The sequence below is a fragment of the Arabidopsis thaliana genome, chromosome 2 (genome assembly GCF_000001735.4).
Source record: "Arabidopsis thaliana chromosome 2, partial sequence".
Lineage (NCBI taxonomy): Eukaryota > Viridiplantae > Streptophyta > Magnoliopsida > Brassicales > Brassicaceae > Arabidopsis > Arabidopsis thaliana.
Genome location: NC_003071.7, coordinates 15110064 through 15126528, shown reverse-complemented (window position 1 = coordinate 15126528; position 16465 = coordinate 15110064). Strand labels below are relative to the sequence as shown.

Here is a 16465-nt window from a genome sequence, read left to right as displayed (position 1 = left end):
AACACAAATCCAGACCACTCTTTGTTTCCAGTATTACTATTATTCCTCTAAGTACATTAGAAAGGTGTATAAACTTTGTTTTACAACATATAATAGAAAAATAAACATTACTGTTAAACAATACAAAACTTTACAGAAAACGTACAGTATGTTTAATTATTGATAGATTAATATTTAGAGGCCGATGAAAGGTGGAAGTTTTTTTATGGGAACCTGGTAGACATAGAATGTTGTAATAATATTGTCCATCAATCTGATTTTCGATTTGAGATTACCTAGTGTAAAATATAAGTAACATAAGTAACAACTCACTTATGATCACTGCACTATTAAGTACTTCTTCCTCAATTCCTTATTACTCCAAATTCTACAAAAAAAAGTTTGTTGCAAAAAGATACAAATTTTAATTTTTCTATACAAATTTTAAGTGTGGAAATTGTTAATCACAAAAAATAATACATTTAGGATCAATTTTTTTCATGTGTGAAAAACTTAGAATTTGGATTAATAAGGAACGGAATTATTTTGAGTTTATGTTTGTTTGGAAAAAAAAAAGACTAGGTTTGCTTCAAATTATCCATTGAATAAAGGATGTTTAGATGAGATTTTAATGGATTTCAAAAGATATTCTAGTAGTTTATAGAATTTCGTATTTAGTATTTTTTTTGAAGGACAGCAGAAGAATATATATTTATTAGTGTAAAATCAGTCAAACTTAATTAATTTGATTCTTCAAGGACTTTTTTTGTAAATTCATATGAAGCGTCGAACAATGTTAAATAACGAGGATAATGAGACAACGGTCAAACGGTCAAACGGTAAACCCGTTCCTCTTACCCCCAAATTCAAGTAGCTTTTGTGGCAAGAAACCGTTTACTTTTTGTAATTTTTTTGTTTGTTTATTGACGTTTATATATTTCTAAAAAAACTAAACCCTGATGTATTCCAATTTTAGAACTTACGCGTCTTCATAATCTTCCTCTTTTTTTCTTTGTCTTTGATATTCAAAGTTTTTGTTTATTTTTTCTTTGCTTAACCCGGAGAGACACCCTCTCCATAAATTTAGGTTTGTTTATAACAACTTATACATATTTTTTTCTCTTCTAATAATAAAACTCTGTAACCATTAAACATGGTTTTGATCTCATTTGCAGTTTTGATCCCTCTGGGTTCCTTGAAGAAAAAAACACCAATTCCATTCATATTCTTCTTCATACGTTCAATAATTCTTACGAGGACGAGATCTTCCTAACGTCTTTGATCTTCTTCATTAGGTTCATTTGCATTTGTTAAACGCTTAAAAATGGATCTATTCGTCTGATATATATATGATTGTTGAATCGGTTTTGTTATGATTGTAACAGGAGATAAGTCTAAACTGGTCGAAGATGTTGGGAGATTTCATCATCAGACTCCTTGTGTATGTCCTAACCATATCTCTTTTTTTCTTTTGATTAATTAATCATGTATATTGATGTATATATATAATTGAAATGGTGAGAATGGCAGATTGATATTAGGGTACACATACCCAGCATTCGAATGCTTTAAAACGGTGGAGAAGAACAAAGTTGATATCGAGGAACTCAGATTTTGGTGCCAATACTGGTATTGAATTATTTATATATGATCCCCTTTTTTCTATCCTCGATACTTTTAAACATTCATATATAATGTGTAGTGTATGTAGTAGATTTGTAGTGATAGGCAAATCGATTTTAGTTCGATCATAGTGATATACTTTTCTCTGTTATGGGTTTTTGTTTGATTTTAAAAGAGAAAAAAAATCAAAATTCCGTTAAGTTGATGTCTTCTGCTAGAAAAACCATTTATGAATACACCTCATCTTTTGTACAAGTCTTTGGTTTCGAACGTTGATTATATACCTAGTCTGGGGATTACTGGGACAATTGTATTAGGTTTATTTTAAAGATATCTCAATATATGTGATGCACGTAATTCTAATATGATAGTTTATTGTCAATATGTACTCGAAAATATTAATTTGTTAAACATTTGTATTTGAATAATTAGGATACTTTTGGCGCTAATTTCATCATTCGAGAGGGTTGGCGATTTTTTTATCTCATGGTAAGTAAGTTTTATTATTAGTTAATTCATGCCTTAATCCATCTCTGTCTTAAAAAATATTAACAATCATCAAATAATTAATTGATATATGCAATTATTATTTGCAGGTTACCGTTATACGGAGAGATGAAAGTAGTCTTCTTCGTATATCTCTGGTACCCTAAAACAAAGGTAATATAATTTTTCCTTTTAAAAAGTGATTAGTTGGATCATAATTAATTAGTGGTTTATGGTGATGTACAAATAATAATAACGAAATAAATAATGAATGAAGGGAACGAGACATGTGTATGAAACATTGTTGAAGCCATACATGGCTCAACACGAGACAGAGATTGACAGAAAGATCATGGAGTTGCGAGCTCGAGCTTGGGACTTTTTCATCTTTTACTTCAACAACTTCGCCCAGGTCCTTTTTTAAATTATCTTTCTATTACTTATATATACAAATTGTTCTTTTTAAAGGTTTGACTAAATTATTATAAGATTAACAACATACATATAATGTTGATGCACAGGCCGGTCAATCCACCTTGATCCAGGGTTTTCAGTACGTACTCGCCCAATCGGTCCGGTTCTCTGCCGCTGCAGCTAACCAACCGGTACTTTTCTATCGCTTTTGATTTTCGTTTTATGTACTAATGCAAACACAATCTTGTGTTTATTACCTCCCTTTTGCACTTTTGAATTTTTGTGTTTGTGCTAAAGCCAACGGAGAGGAACGTGAACATGAACGCGCAGTCACCGGTGGAGATGGACAATGATCCTCCATCACCGCGCGCTCCAAGACCGCTGAACAAATCACTATCTGCGTTGCGATCGCTAGAGAAGCAAACAAGCAGAGGGAGGAAGTGGCCGCCACCAACACCACCACCAACACCAGGCCGAGACTCCGCCGGAACATTTAACGGTGATGATGGAGTCAACATTCCTGATACAATTCCGGGATCACCCCTCACTGATGCTCGAGCTAAGCTGCGACGTTCTAACTCCAGAACTCAGCCAGCGGCATAGTAACGCAAACGTACATATACGTGACTCGACAAAGAAACCCTTTTCGTTTGTTTAAAGATATATAGGGAAAGAAAAGTGAATGAAAGTTTTGAATTGAAACAAAACAGATTTTTTTTTTTTTTTCATGTTTTCTGTAAATTGAAGCAGTAAGTATTAATACAGCGAGAATATTTGTGTTTGTTTTCGTTTAAACTTCCCGCTTTAATCCGGATATTGATTTGAGTTTGGATTTCTTCATATAGCTGATTATAAAGATGCATTTGAGTGGTCAAAAATATTATAATCAAATAGTGTACCAATGCAGCCGATGAAGTACATTCTCTGTTAAACTTACATTAGTTTCTCGGTGCTCCTCTACAACATCACTCTAGGCGATAAATGAATCATAATCTAATGGTACATTGTATGGAACGCACCTGCCATTGGTTCATACACGTTCTGTAGTTGCTCCCTCCTTGTATATGATTTTAGGGAGTGTTGTGAGGTAACACATTTGGGATCAGAAGTTGAGAAGTGTGCTTGGTATTCGATCATCTCGGGGTTGAGTCAACAGCTGTTGGTGCTATTTCGCCCATTCCTGGTGGTGGAGTACTCACGTCGGCTATTCCATAATCCCAATCGATACCAGCTTTTGCTAGAGTTAAGGATTGCGTATTTATATCTTATGCAGATAGATATAGTTAACTATAAGAGAGAAACAAATTGCATATATGCAAAGGATACAGTCAGTTTTCCAAATATCCGTCATGCTAATCTCAGCATTTGAGAGAAGCCAGTAGTCCGACTCATCATTCTGCAAAATACAAGACCAATATCAAACAACAATTATGAGGGTAGATTTTGAGTCAGGTTAATTAGTTTCTCTGCACAACTTCCTATTTCTATGTTCATTATAAAAATAAGCAGGAAGATGGCTTACTTCAACATCAGAGGGAGTAATCTTAAGCATTCCTCCTACTTGCTCTTGCAAATAATTAAGATCAGAGGTATCGCCGGGTTGAGGATGAGGATGATCATGAGACACAATAGCAGTTTCTGGGTTGTCAACAGTTAAGGCTTCGATGTCATGGTGTCCTGTAGATCCTGAGCTAGAAGCAATAGGCAAGCATGCTGGTGGTGCTGCACCACTCCCATTTGTGTCTTCGAATTTCCCTTCAAATTCGCTGAACATGAAGACAAAGTAAAAGCATGTAAACGGGACAATGAATGTTCCAAATCATAGAAATCTTTGTTTTGATACGTTCAATTATATGTATACCATCATCAGTAGAGTATATGAAGTCACGGAAAATGCCAATAACAATGTTTCTATTATTTGAAGCCAACGCATAAATACCTGACGAGGTATACGTCAATAGGTCCCATTGTACTTCTAAGAATGATCCTGTATCTCCTTTGTGGGTGGTCAGCCGCCTGTCAAGTAAAGAAGAAACATTATAATAACGTTTTGGAATCTAACAAAGAATGGCAGATGTCATCCAAGGTCGCTGAAAAAGACTAACTTCATCTGGATCAGGCACTTCCAAAGTTGTGCCATGAGGAGCTTTGACGGCTATCAGAGTCTGGTTCTGCAGAAACAGCAAAGAGAGAGTTAAGATATAAGTGAACAAGAAAGTCTTGGGATCGACATACATACAATCAATTGATCAAATTCCTAGGATTAAACATATGAAATAGGAAAGACAGACCTGGAAACCTGGTAAACTCTTGATATCCTCTTCAGTTACAAAAAGCCATCTGGACAATGTGAACGGATTGGTTAAGTGTCCATCATATAAATAGCACCATCTCATAGCCAGAACAAACTAGCCATACGAAAAGATAGATAGACAGAGATTTATACTTCTGATTCTTTTCATTTTCGCTCAGGTCTCTTAATCTTTCCTCTGTTTGTCTGAATAAAAGTTGTTAAAGCGTCAGCATTGGTTAAATAGATTAATCACAATAACCCAAAACTCTTTAAATGAATGCTTACCTGATTTGGTTGTCTAATGCTTGCTCTTCGAGGGCGAGGTTTTCAATTTCTGCCTGCAGCTACAAAACAAGAACATTAATCAAAGGAAGCGAGAACTACATGATATTTTAAGATTTACATGCACAATGACTTTTGAGTGTATGCTGTTTCACTACACCTGTAATACAGATACGTCAGCATCCTCATCGCCAGGACACGCATCAACTCCCCTAATCAAGTTTATTGATCATCAAGTGAGTTTACATGTAGTTAAATGCTTTCAGTAATATCCCAATGAAGCAGGATATGCTTTCAGTACAAAATACATAAGCATACTATATCATAAAAATCCTCACTTCCAAAGTATTCGATTCTTGAAAGGCTTTTCAATGAGATCTATCCCCTCCAAAACGTTTGTAATATCATATATACGTCGTTTCTGCACCTCCAATGTTTCTGCAGCTTTGTTTAGGTCCAGCATTCCATCTTTGGCTTGTTTAATTAGATTGACGAACTTTTTTGTAAGGAGACCTGAACAGCTTTTATGTCAGCATCTTCATATACACTATAACATGTATCGAATATTAAATATATATGTGAAAAGTTGTTAATTACCTAAAGAACTGTCATAACGACAACTTCCTGATGGAGTAAGTGTGATAGGAGAACCTGCAAGTTGACCAGGAAAGTAATCAGCTCTTCGACTTACTTGTTACTCTAGACATGAAAGATATTTCATAAAAGGATCTAACTATATAGAAAGGCCAAAAGGGGTAGAGAGTCAAGAATACAATTCTTCTTACCAGCGTTTGTCGAGATGGGTGTTTGAGGAGTTGACTTGTTTCCTTTGGCCTTTGACTTGATGTTGACTCTGCCCCCTTTTCTAGGAGTTTGACAGGGACTGCTAGGTATGTTAGTGAAACCAGAACTCGTGAATCCATTATTAGATGGAGCAACAACCATATCCATTGTCGCCTTTCTCTTTCGTGACTGCATATAAACAAGTTGTTATTAGCTTAAAGAAGTTGGTCAAAGAAATATCATCCAAAAGGTTTTAAAGCATCCACACACAAATTATCTATATCATTCCTCATAAACTTTCACAACATTGGGATCTACTTGAAACATTATACATTAACAAACAATGTCAAGCTTCATACACCAATACTTTGATATCAATAAGCTAATGCTCAACACTATGTGAACATTCAACACCTCACGCAACAATCAGAGCCAATTTGGCATGGCAATTGGAGAAATTGATGTCTGATTTGCGTCAATTGGGTGTAATTGAAACGCAGTGTTATGAGCAAAATGTACCATCGCGAAGCTAAACAAACGACAAAAATTGACACGAATCGACGATAATCTAACGCTGCGAAGCTTTTGAATCAGACTTAGAAGCAACAAGTAGCAATCGAAATCCCCAAAACATCCTCGAATTTCTAAACCAATCTCACTGGGGAAAATCTCTAAATCGAAGAATCAAAAGCACCCAAAACTCACAGGAGATCTAACAACGACAGCATCTTCCTCCCGATCTACAACACCACAACCATGAACGAAGCTCCTGTCGTTATTATTACTGAGCGAAGAAGGGTTAAATCGATGGTAATCATCGGAAGGATGAAACGGAGGTTTTGTTGAGGCGAAAGCTAAGTGACGACGTATAGGTGGTATAACCGGCGTAGATGTAACCGGAACCGGAGATGACGGTGGATGGTGCGGCGGCGGCGGTGGCGGCTGAGAAGAACCGGGAGAAGATCGTACGACACCGGACATGGATCGTAGTGAAGCGAGAGTCGAATTTGAAGATTCCGATGACGGGAAAAGCGACGGCGAGTGAAGGAAACAAGGGTTTTAGTGAGAGAAAGAGGAAGAAGAAAAGAAAAGGAGAGAGCAGAAAACGAGGGAAGGAGGGAATTTTATGTTGGGATAGATGTGGAGGGAAGCCTATAGCAATAATAAATAAAATGTTAAGGAAATAAATATATACTTTTTTTTCTTTCTATTTGTGCCCCGGGATTTTGTATTTAGTTTTAGATTGACCCTACTTACTTTAGGGAAATTACTTTTTGTGCCTTTTAGTAACGGGAATATTGAGATTCTTTTCTGTTCTTTATAATGGTGAAGAAGAGGAGATCATGCATATATATTTTTGATCTAGAACTTGTTTTTTGAATCTGAAATTTTTATTTAAATGTGTGTAGTCGGTAAACAGATTTCTGCAAATAGATTGGGATAGAGTTTGTTTATAGTACATGTGCTGCTGTTTCCGTTATGATATGTGTAATAATATTTTTATTTTTATTTTTTATCCTTTTGTATTGATTAGTGGTTGTTGTATCATGTATGGCAGTGGAAAAACTGATGCGAAGTGTAGATTAAGTCTAAAGTCACTTGATGAAGGATTCATAATTCAATTCAGTATTTGGAGGACTATAATATTGCACATGATTGATGTCATTAATTAGTATTAACGACAAATGAGTGATAGAAAATAGTTAGAAAGGGTAAATAGAAATTGGTAAAGACCTAGATTGGCAAAGTTTTCGTACCGCTTTTTTCTTGTCCTGCGCCGTTAGCTTATTACAGGTCACAAGAAAAATGGTTCACTTAGAGAGTGTGAGGCATTGTTGTATTGTAGTACCTTAAGTTCATTCATGTTCATTACGAGTGTACCCCATTTGAGCCGAGAGAATGTAAAGTCGTTATCAAGTTGAAGCCCAATAAAAACGGATTTAAGGCCCAAAAAAAGAAGGAGAACGGAAACAGAGAATCCGATCATAGACCACTGGCATTTCACGAACCATCAAAGGGACTAAAAGCTCTAGAACCAATTCTCCCTGTTAAGACTTAAGACCAATAACTAAACCGTTACGCTAATCAGTTCACACATTCATCATCTTGCCTCCAATTGTAGAATCACAATTCTCTGCAAATCGCAACTCTACACGGTTTCTGGACTTACATACACTTGATTTCTCGTTCACTAACAATAACTAGACCGAAATACATCGGAATCGTGAATTGTAAATGAACATTCTTTCTCTTATCAAGATTTAACTCACCATCCCTGTGTGTGTCTCAAAATGTAGGCAGAGGCTGGTTTCTTCATTCATTGAGTTCTTCATCATCATTCATTACAAAAATGTACCTAAAAACAAAGCAAACCCCATCAATTCTCACCAATTCTCCAACTCCATTAAACAAAAAAACAACAACAAAAAGCAAGAAACTCTCACTCACTTGCTTCCATGTTCTCCTAGCACACAAAACTCTATAAATCAAGAATCTTTTTGTACAGTAACAAGGCGAGAGGTCTTCAATGGCGGAGAAGAATCACAACATACCTCCAATGTATCTCTAAAACCAGCTTCATTAGTCTTCAACATCACCGGCAATGGAAACCTCACACCTTTCGCAGCACAAGCTTCATGTCTCGGTTTAATCCGATTCTCCAAACTAAACGAGAAATACTGAGGAAACTCAAGAACCTCTCTAACATCTCTCCCCATCTCCACCATCAAATACTTCAACTTCGGCTCATAATTCTCAGCAATACTGTAATTAAACAGCTGCGGGAATCTCTTAAACATCGCGGTGGCGCTCCGCCGCGAGAATCCTAACTTCTCGAAGTAATCAATCCGTGGTACGAGTTTATTGTCAACGCTACAAGAGAGAAGATACGTATGTTTATGCGGATCTAAGATTCCGATTCTCTGGAGAAAGTAAAGCGTTGGTCTAAGCTGGTGATCGACGCTACAAGCGAGAAGACGAGGACGACGTCGTAAAGCTTGACGGAGGTCAAAGATAGAGTCAACGCCGACTTCACGGAGGAGGAAAGTGATGACTGGGATTGTGTGTGAGGTTAAAGGTGAAGTGAGAAGCTCTGGACACATTGAGACGAGGCGGCGAAAGTCTTGTAAAGTGAAGTTTATTGGTGGAGTGGTCATGTAATCGACGACTGATTCAACGGCGGAGAGAGCGGTGGAGAGGAGAGGTGGATGACGGTTGATTAGGGTTAGGAAATCGATTCCGAGTGAATCGAGGTAAATGAGTTTCTCGTGGATTGAGGATTCTAGGGTTTCGGTGGTTGTTGTTGTTGTTGTGGTGGAGGAGAGAGAGGGTATATCTGGGGATTTGAAGAATGATGAAGATGATGATGAAGTGTTTGGTTTGAAGGAAAGTGCGGGAAAATTGTTGAAGCGGAGGCGAGAAAGAGAGGGAAAATTGTGGTGAAGGGAAGGGAGAGAGGACGAGAGGAAAGAGAGAGCTTCTTGTTGCATTGTTCAAGAGACATCTCACATTACATATGATGATGAAGCTCTCTCTCTGTGAAGAAGGTAAGTGATGATGATGATGAAAGGATAAGACTTGGAACAGAGTTGTGATTTTTGGAGAAGGAGAAGGGGATTACCATATCTTGATTGATCCGGTTTAAATTGGGATTTAACCGGTTTATTTCAATTGAAAACTTGACAAAATTGTAAAATTGTCTTCTTCTTTTTTTTGTTTAACTTTCTTGCCAAGCCCATTGGGCCTCATATTCTTATTTTAAGAATGGAAGTCTCAATGCTTGGAAAATGATTGGTTTTTTCTTAGCTTATAATTAGTTGTCGATACTTTACGGACTTGGTTTTGTGTTATTTTTTTATCCATTATGTAATCATGTGGCTTGTAAGTAATTTGATTTTGGCAAGTTCCATTGTTATATAAGCTCAATACATGGTATACAAAAATCAAAAATTTGAAATGGCCAATAAAAAACGAGATTTTTAATAATAAAATAAAAGTAGACTAAGATACAAATGAACTATATCTAAAACGAGTCGCCTTCCAAAGTGAAAGCATCCGTGGTATTGTCCCACACCATTTTGGATACAAAATCGTCGTGTTTTGGAACATACTCCTGCGATTACAAATTAATTTAATTATCCTATTTTGGGATTCGTTCATTTAGTCTATAGTATTAAATAGAATAATCAAAAAGTAATGAAAGGCAAATAAAAAAACCTCAAGAAGTTGAAGTAATTGAGGAGCGTTTGGAGCCGAGACAATGATACGGCGAGCGGTGGAGGAGACGAAGCCTTCGTCCACTGCCTTATCTATAAACGTCAATAGTGAATCGTAGAATCCATCCACGTTCAATAGTCCCACCTGCATTTTTTAACTTCGCATTATGTTATATACTTAATTCATATTCTCAGGTTTCGCATTTTTTTGACCATGTATTATGTATACAAAGTCTTCGTGTGTGTATATTACATGTTTTAATCTAATCTTTTTTATATGCATTAATTAGTGTACGATATGATTTTAGAGTAGTTTTCACAACCTTAACTATGATTCTCTTTATTTTTTTGATCTTAGGTAGGAGTGTTTTTTTTTGGGACAAAATCTTAGGTAAGAGTTAAGACATTTTTTTGTTGTTGTTGTTGTCAAGAGGTAAGAGTTAAGACATTATTCCATGTGAATATAGACTTCAACCCATGCCACATGCCCACATATATAGCCAACAAAGAAATTTGCTTCTTCTTATTTGTGTAAGTTCATCAGGAAAATCTCTATTTCTCCATAAAATACATAGTATATGACAACATCTCTATTTTTTATTTTTTTTAATGGTTTGCCGAGATAACCGTATTTTTACTGACTCGAGTCTCAACGTATGTGTACTCATAAGTCATATCTAAACGATATTTTTTTTTTTGGGGTTCACCAACGAATTTAATTAATTACCGGTTTAGTGTGAATCCCAAGCTGAGACCAGGTGATGACTTCCAACAACTCTTCAAATGTCCCATATCCACCTATTTTGTTTGTCCAATAACACCAAACAAATTAATTTTATTAACCTTCATGATCATATATAGACATCTTTTTTATTCTTTACAAAATACATAGATTGAAAAAGAATAATAAAAACAAACAAACCAGGAAGTGCGATGAAGGCATCCGCTTGGCGACCCATTTCAGCCTTCCTTTGGTGCATAGTCGATACTGTTATAACTTCTCCTATTGATTCACCGGTTATCTAAACCCCACATTCATCATAATTAAAATGTTTCAATTCACATATATTTTACTGAATATATATTTGGACGATACAGAATAAACTATACATTTGTTAAGCTCTTCACACTGCTAGTTAGAATGTATGGTAGATTTGTAAATACCTCTCTTGGTGCTAGAGACTTCGGAATGATCCTGCGCATAATATCAACATCTAATGTAAATAATTATCACTTATAAATAGTATATGGAATCAATAATTTCGAGTCATCTTAATTTGTAATGGTCAAAGATTCTTATCCTTTCTTTCGAAACTAAAGTCTATGTTTAAGTAGAACTAAAGACAGCTGCCTTGTTCCCCTTAGGCCTTAGATTTTGGCAAAGAAACTAACAAATTGAAAAGCGAGTCCAGAGCATTGTTTCAAATATTGATTTTCCAAGAAATATTTGATAAAAGTATTTTATCTTATTCATTTACAAGTATATATTTTGAAGCAGTCCAATTGCTATTTATGATAATGTTACTCATTTGAAAGACAGGACAAGAACATGGGAAGAACAAAAAAAGAATGATGCATTGTCGCTTTGAATGTATAGATAAATTAACACCTCTAGTTTGTTTATTGTTTAATAATTTTTAATAATAAAAAATGTATAGAGATAGATAGATACCCAAGAACATGACGACCACCATCATGAACAGCTTGAGAAATGAGACCCATTAGCCCCACGCTTCCTCCTCCATACACCAAATCGATGTTTCTCTCCACCTTTCACATTTATGTGTGTTACTAGTGACCAAACAAGTACAGTTTATTTTTATTTCTGCTAAATAACAAGTACAATTTATTCTATAGACTTTTATTATATACATGTTAAATTGTTAATTAGAGGAGTTCATTGATTTATTCATATTATTTATCACAACATTAAGCATGGTGGGCTTCTGTTACATTGAGAAAGTAAATTACTAAATTTCAACCTTAATAGATATGATATGATATGATACTTAATTATACATATATGCTCGTTATTACTATGGACATACGTTTTATGTATATATGAGCTGTATATATAGTTCCTACTTCTATACATATCACACAAAAACCTTGTATAGCCCTTTTTTAGCTAATGGTGAAATGCATTGCAAAAAACATAGAAAAGACTTAGCATATAATACTAAATACTAGTAAACCGAAATCTGCTAACATAATAGTGCACTAATTTTAATTAGTTAGTTATTTAAATAAGGACTAAATGTGGAAATAAAGAGAAACCAGTTGGTGGGCGAGTTGGAGAGCAGCGTCGTGATAAGTGGTTTTGTTGCCGGAACTGCTTCCGCAGAAGACACAGATCCTCCTGAATCTTGATTTTGTCTCTTCCATTATCTCTCTCTCTTTCTGTCTTTTTCCTTCTTTTCTTTCTTTTTTGGTTCTGTCACTTTCTCAACTTTTTATTTATATATAGATAGATATGGGAAGTGAAGAAGAAGTATACAAATTAAAAAAAAAAATGTATACAGATTTGTTTGGCTACACAATCCAGGTAAGGCTGGCTATGGCTATATATAAATTTGCATTAGTTTACCTTTATAATTGGATCCCGTAGATTGTGACAGCTTTTTTCTTTACAATCTATGTTAGAATATATATATATATACTAAATTCAAACAAAAAAAATAAAATTAATTAAGAATATAGTAAATTACTTTAACCAACGAACATAATAAAGATTTCTTAGTTAAAAGATGATATTTGGTTTAATGTTTTTATATTATAATTTGACAAAAAAAAAGTTTTAAAATTCTACTTTGCTAACAGAGAACTCTTGATGGATATTAATATTTTCCATGGGAATGACATTTTTTTTATTTCTTGATGGATATTAATATTTTCCAAATCTATACATAACTCCATATAACAATTGCTCTACAGATACTATTTTAAAAAAGAAAATTTATAACTATATATTATAACAGCAAATATGTATGTTTTAAAATGAATTTTTGTTAATTTTTATTTTGGTATATAAATGTGAGTATTTATTTTTCTTTTTTGTTAATATATATCAAACTGTTTTTGAAAAATTGTTGTGCATATCACTTTTACAAAGATGAGGACACACGATGACAACATAAGCATCGGACAGAAAATAAGTATAATCAACTTGCTTCAGTACGCTAGATTTAGCAGAAGCAGAAAATACCATAACCAAATAGTACTGAGGAAGGTTTTTTTTCGTTTTGAGAGGTTCTAGTTTGGTCCATGCCCTTGCGAGTTTCTTTGAAAAAGTTTGCTGGATGTTGCGAATGCGAAATATAACCAAAACTAGTTTGGATTTTCTGTTGGTATTTTTCCACAAAATATAAATATTGAGAAATAAAATGAAATTCATATGTCGCAACTTAATCTCTTAAGAACACTATATTTTAGTCGATCGAGTCCTTTTTTATGTAGTGGAAAAAGATCTATACAAATCCCACGGGTAAATTACGTTTAAAACATATATCAAAGGTTACATTAAAAAATTAGGTTCAACATGTCCACAAGCAAGTTCAATATCCAAAAAGATCATAATCATTCTCCTATAACCTTAACTCAATCTATTTTTTTAATTTATAATAATTAATTATACGATTAGAATTGTGACATTGATATTGCAATTTGACTATGACCAGACTCACCAGACAATAATCGACAAGTGTCCACCTCACAGATTCGATTCTGTTAATTCTTTCTTATGATCCTTTAATTAAATGTATGAAGAACTAAACCATATCTTTGATTGAAGAATTGGTCACTATGCGTATCAGATATGTTACATCTTATTAGTCACCAAATCTCTAGAATCTTTTGCTTTCATACCTGTAGCTAAAATATCAATGGCAATGACAATTAATTAAGCTTACAACTGGATCGTGTTAAAAAAAAAAACATAGAAGCTCGCAATTGGATTCCCTCTAAACTATCGTAAGTTTTTGACATGATAAAGCTTACCGTTAACTTCTCAAGAGTAGTTTTTGATTGATTTCCGAAAACTGAGCAGAGGATATGGACTTTGCGTTTGGAAACTTCTTTCTAGCTTCATCCGATTCTTCAGTCTAGTAACAAAGTTAGTTAGAAGATGATTGTAACTGTATAGTATCTCTGTTTCTCAACTTTACTTGAAACCCACGGCTTACTACAATTGTTGACGAACTGGAGCTAAATTTCTTGGACAAGAGCTTGATGACTTTGGTGAAGCAACATGGCTAAGATTTTGTGCACAGATAAGTTTCCTAAACGTACTTAAAACCGAATTAGTAGCTTCAGTTTCTTTAGGCGAGATAACTCTTCCTTGACAGTATAAGAAAAACCATTAGCAGTTTATTCCAACATGGCTTTAGCCAACTTCCATAGAAAGAATATTTTTATACAAATCAGCAGCTCTTGAAGTGTACTCAACTTCGGTTTTGCTGCTGAAGACCACCTTAGAGCGGTTGTTGCCACCAAAAATCATCGTCCTGATCTGCTTAGGGCTCCATGCTTCGAGGACAATGATATAACTACGAAGACAGAACTTATACCTATCCTGTTCTTAGAAAGAATCGAAGCTGAATTGGAAAACGATTTTTTGAGTTAAGATTCTACATATATTCTTGATACATTTCCCTTTTCAGATGATTATAATCTATTTATCTATTTCTCGCTGTGTATATTCCTTTATCAAAATTAAAAGAAGAAAAATGAATTAGAAGTGGATGGAACTTACTCGCAAAAGTATCTATTTTTTTTTAATTCTACTATCATTATTACCAAACATTTTTAATTGCAAATACTATTTATCTTATTTTCTTAAAACTATTTTCCAAACACTCATAAAAAATTTAATATGTAAATTTTATATTTTAATAAAATTAAATTATATAAGATTTATCCGCTGATTCTTACTTAGTTGATCTTTATGATAACCATTAAAAGATGTGGGATGTGGATGTTCTAAATATCAATTACATAAAAGACTGTTTTATTTATATATATGGACAAATGTATCCAATAGGCTCTTTAGAAGATAAGTCGTAGGGATGCAATTAGAAAACAAAACTAAAATAAACGAACCAATATATGATGGAATGGGACAGGATAAAATTCTAAGACTCAGAAGTCGAAGTCGCACTTGATCGGGAAAACAGTGGAGGTAGTTGTAGTTCCGTTTGAGGTACTTAAAGGAAGCCTTAGATCATCGCAATCAACCTTAGGCTTAATCCTCCTAAACTTCAAGTCCCCAAGCTTAAACCTAACCCTAAGCCTGAACTTGATCTCTATATTGTATACACCGGATATCCTCTCCGCGTTTAAAGTCCTAGACTGTCCGGCGTTAAAAATAACAAGGTTTTGGCCTTGGAACGTTGGTGTGAGAACGGTTGTGTTTTTGTGTCCTTGATAGAAAGGAGTTAACGTGATGGTACTAAACCGCTTTCCCTCGTAGTAGGCATGAGCTTCGATCCTATCGTAGTAGAGTCCGATCCTCTTGTTTGGGTTACGGACAGGAACAGTGAGGGCTAGGTTATACCTTAAAATGTTGTCCGGGGAAGTGTGGTCAAAGCGGGTAAGGGACGCATCGGTCACGTGAAACTTGATGGCACGAGGTCGGACGATGAGCCAGAAGATGAGAGCGGCTACGCCGAGGATGACAATAAGGGATATGATTACTTTGACGAATAAGCTGAGGAGGCAGCAGCCACAGCCACGACCGTGCCCACGTCGGTAGTAGCCTTTGGGAGCTGGTGGTGGGACTGATGGACCGTAGAAGGCGCCATTGAGAGGTTGTTCAGCAGCCATGATAGTAATTTTGTGGAGAATTATATTGGAATGAATGGATATATGGCTAAGAGGTTTATGTAAGTCATCTTTATATACACTTTCATTTATGCGTTGGTCAACTTATTAGATTAAGGTAAGGTCACGTTACGCGGTGATTTGATTGAATAATTGACCAAAGAATATTATGCAATTGTAGGCTTGTGATGTTGCCCCAAACTTCCAATAATGAGTACTTTTTGTAAGATCGTATATGTTAATATTACTTTTTGGTCTCTCGTCGTACGTTGGTTTCTCGTTATACCGTTCTAGAACCTAGGGCCGCCTGTGTCAGACCAACTCCAACGGGAGTTTCTCATAAAATCTCTCACCAATAAAATAAGAAAAGAAATGTCCAAAGGAGGAGAGAGGTAAGGGAAAGTTTCTCTTTAGAGAAACCAAGAGAAACTTATCGACAACGTTTCTCACAGTTGTCATTCAATCATTGGTTTAATTAAAATACTTTTCAATTAAATATTAATAATATTTGTGTTCACACTTTTATTTATGTTTACACATATATTGAGAAACGGAAGTTGAGAAATTACCGTTG

At 35.0% G+C, this 16465-nt stretch overlaps 5 protein-coding genes across 10 annotated transcripts; 1 reads left to right on the top strand and 4 right to left on the bottom strand.

Moving 5' to 3' along the window:
• The first annotated feature begins 940 nt into the window (after positions 1 to 940).
• HVA22J (HVA22-like protein J) lies at positions 941 to 3409 on the top strand. Its single transcript, NM_129161.3, has 9 exons — positions 941 to 1066; positions 1155 to 1274; positions 1365 to 1420; positions 1510 to 1608; positions 2035 to 2091; positions 2199 to 2262; positions 2366 to 2500; positions 2610 to 2693; positions 2800 to 3409. Exons 3-9 carry the CDS (start codon positions 1389 to 1391, stop codon positions 3103 to 3105), a joined length of 777 nt encoding a protein of 258 aa, NP_565832.1. The 5' UTR covers positions 941 to 1066; positions 1155 to 1274; positions 1365 to 1388; the 3' UTR covers positions 3106 to 3409.
• Positions 3345 to 7013, bottom strand: E2F3 (E2F transcription factor 3). Of its 3 annotated transcripts, none has more exons than NM_201882.3 (13): positions 6566 to 7013; positions 5863 to 6049; positions 5675 to 5728; positions 5416 to 5590; positions 5238 to 5289; positions 5081 to 5139; positions 4949 to 4999; positions 4794 to 4842; positions 4608 to 4673; positions 4442 to 4518; positions 4025 to 4268; positions 3829 to 3898; positions 3345 to 3733 (listed from the first exon to the last, which is right to left on the bottom strand). In NM_201882.3, exons 1-13 carry the CDS (start codon positions 6839 to 6841, stop codon positions 3636 to 3638), a joined length of 1458 nt encoding a protein of 485 aa, NP_973611.1. In that variant the 5' UTR covers positions 6842 to 7013; the 3' UTR covers positions 3345 to 3635. The 3 variants fall into 3 exon arrangements, with proteins under 3 accessions (NP_973611.1, NP_565831.3, NP_973610.1); NM_129160.4 differs by having other exon boundaries at positions 5081 to 5133; positions 6566 to 6987; NM_201881.2 differs by lacking the exons at positions 4949 to 4999; positions 5675 to 5728 and adding exons at positions 5769 to 5810; positions 6380 to 6529 and having other exon boundaries at positions 6566 to 6940.
• Positions 7014 to 7485: 472 nt separating this feature from the next.
• On the bottom strand, positions 7486 to 9514 carry EMB3114 (Mitochondrial transcription termination factor family protein). Of its 2 annotated transcripts, none has more exons than NM_179926.2 (2): positions 8309 to 9514; positions 7486 to 8216 (listed from the first exon to the last, which is right to left on the bottom strand). In NM_179926.2, the coding sequence occupies exon 1, from the start codon at positions 9346 to 9348 to the stop codon at positions 8347 to 8349; it is 1002 nt and encodes a 333-aa protein (NP_850257.1). In that variant the 5' UTR covers positions 9349 to 9514; the 3' UTR covers positions 7486 to 8216; positions 8309 to 8346. The 2 variants fall into 2 exon arrangements, with proteins under 2 accessions (NP_850257.1, NP_850258.1); NM_179927.2 differs by having other exon boundaries at positions 8413 to 9514.
• A 238-nt stretch (positions 9515 to 9752) lies between these two features.
• On the bottom strand, positions 9753 to 14445 carry LOG2 (Putative lysine decarboxylase family protein). Of its 3 annotated transcripts, NM_001161082.1 has the most exons (8): positions 14259 to 14445; positions 14067 to 14174; positions 11747 to 11844; positions 11239 to 11269; positions 10997 to 11096; positions 10802 to 10872; positions 10076 to 10219; positions 9753 to 9971 (listed from the first exon to the last, which is right to left on the bottom strand). In NM_001161082.1, exons 3-8 carry the CDS (start codon positions 11794 to 11796, stop codon positions 9882 to 9884), a joined length of 486 nt encoding a protein of 161 aa, NP_001154554.1. In that variant the 5' UTR covers positions 11797 to 11844; positions 14067 to 14174; positions 14259 to 14445; the 3' UTR covers positions 9753 to 9881. The 3 variants fall into 3 exon arrangements, with proteins under 3 accessions (NP_001154554.1, NP_181143.3, NP_001118448.1); NM_129158.4 differs by lacking the exons at positions 14067 to 14174; positions 14259 to 14445 and adding an exon at positions 12352 to 12574; NM_001124976.1 differs by lacking the exons at positions 14067 to 14174; positions 14259 to 14445 and having other exon boundaries at positions 11747 to 12574.
• Positions 14446 to 14989: 544 nt separating this feature from the next.
• YLS9 (Late embryogenesis abundant (LEA) hydroxyproline-rich glycoprotein family) lies at positions 14990 to 16037 on the bottom strand. The gene has a single exon (NM_129157.3). It carries the CDS (start codon positions 15892 to 15894, stop codon positions 15211 to 15213), a length of 684 nt encoding a protein of 227 aa, NP_181142.1. The 5' UTR covers positions 15895 to 16037; the 3' UTR covers positions 14990 to 15210.
• Positions 16038 to 16465: the final 428 nt, after the last annotated feature.

What these genes read in the sequence shown, in the direction of transcription:
- HVA22J (NM_129161.3), top strand. Translation starts at nt 1,389, where the DNA reads ATGTTGGGAGATTTCATCATCAGACTCCTTGT. An exon ending in TTCATCATCAGACTCCTTGT is followed by an intron (nt 1,421 to 1,509) that starts GTATGTCCTAAC and finishes TGAGAATGGCAG; the next exon opens with ATTGATATTAGGGTACACAT. An exon ending in AGATTTTGGTGCCAATACTG is followed by an intron (nt 1,609 to 2,034) that starts GTATTGAATTAT and finishes TTGAATAATTAG; the next exon opens with GATACTTTTGGCGCTAATTT.
- E2F3 (NM_201881.2), bottom strand. Translation starts at nt 6,841, where the DNA reads ATGTCCGGTGTCGTACGATCTTCTCCCGGTTCTTCTCAGCCGCCACCG. An exon ending in CTGTCGTTGTTAGATCTCCT is followed by an intron (nt 6,530 to 6,565) that starts GTGAGTTTTGGG and finishes TTCGATTTAGAG; the next exon opens with ATTTTCCCCAGTGAGATTGG. An exon ending in AAGAATCGAATACTTTGGAA is followed by an intron (nt 5,290 to 5,415) that starts GTGAGGATTTTT and finishes AAACTTGATTAG; the next exon opens with GGGAGTTGATGCGTGTCCTG.
- EMB3114 (NM_179926.2), bottom strand. Translation starts at nt 9,348, where the DNA reads ATGCAACAAGAAGCTCTCTCTTTCCTCTCGTCCTCTCTCCCTTCCCTT.
- LOG2 (NM_129158.4), bottom strand. Translation starts at nt 12,459, where the DNA reads ATGGAAGAGACAAAATCAAGATTCAGGAGGATCTGTGTCTTCTGCGGA. An exon ending in AGTCTCTAGCACCAAGAGAG is followed by an intron (nt 11,097 to 11,238) that starts GTATTTACAAAT and finishes TGTGGGGTTTAG; the next exon opens with ATAACCGGTGAATCAATAGG. An exon ending in TGCCTTCATCGCACTTCCTG is followed by an intron (nt 10,873 to 10,996) that starts GTTTGTTTGTTT and finishes CAAACAAAATAG; the next exon opens with GTGGATATGGGACATTTGAA.
- YLS9 (NM_129157.3), bottom strand. Translation starts at nt 15,894, where the DNA reads ATGGCTGCTGAACAACCTCTCAATGGCGCCTTCTACGGTCCATCAGTC.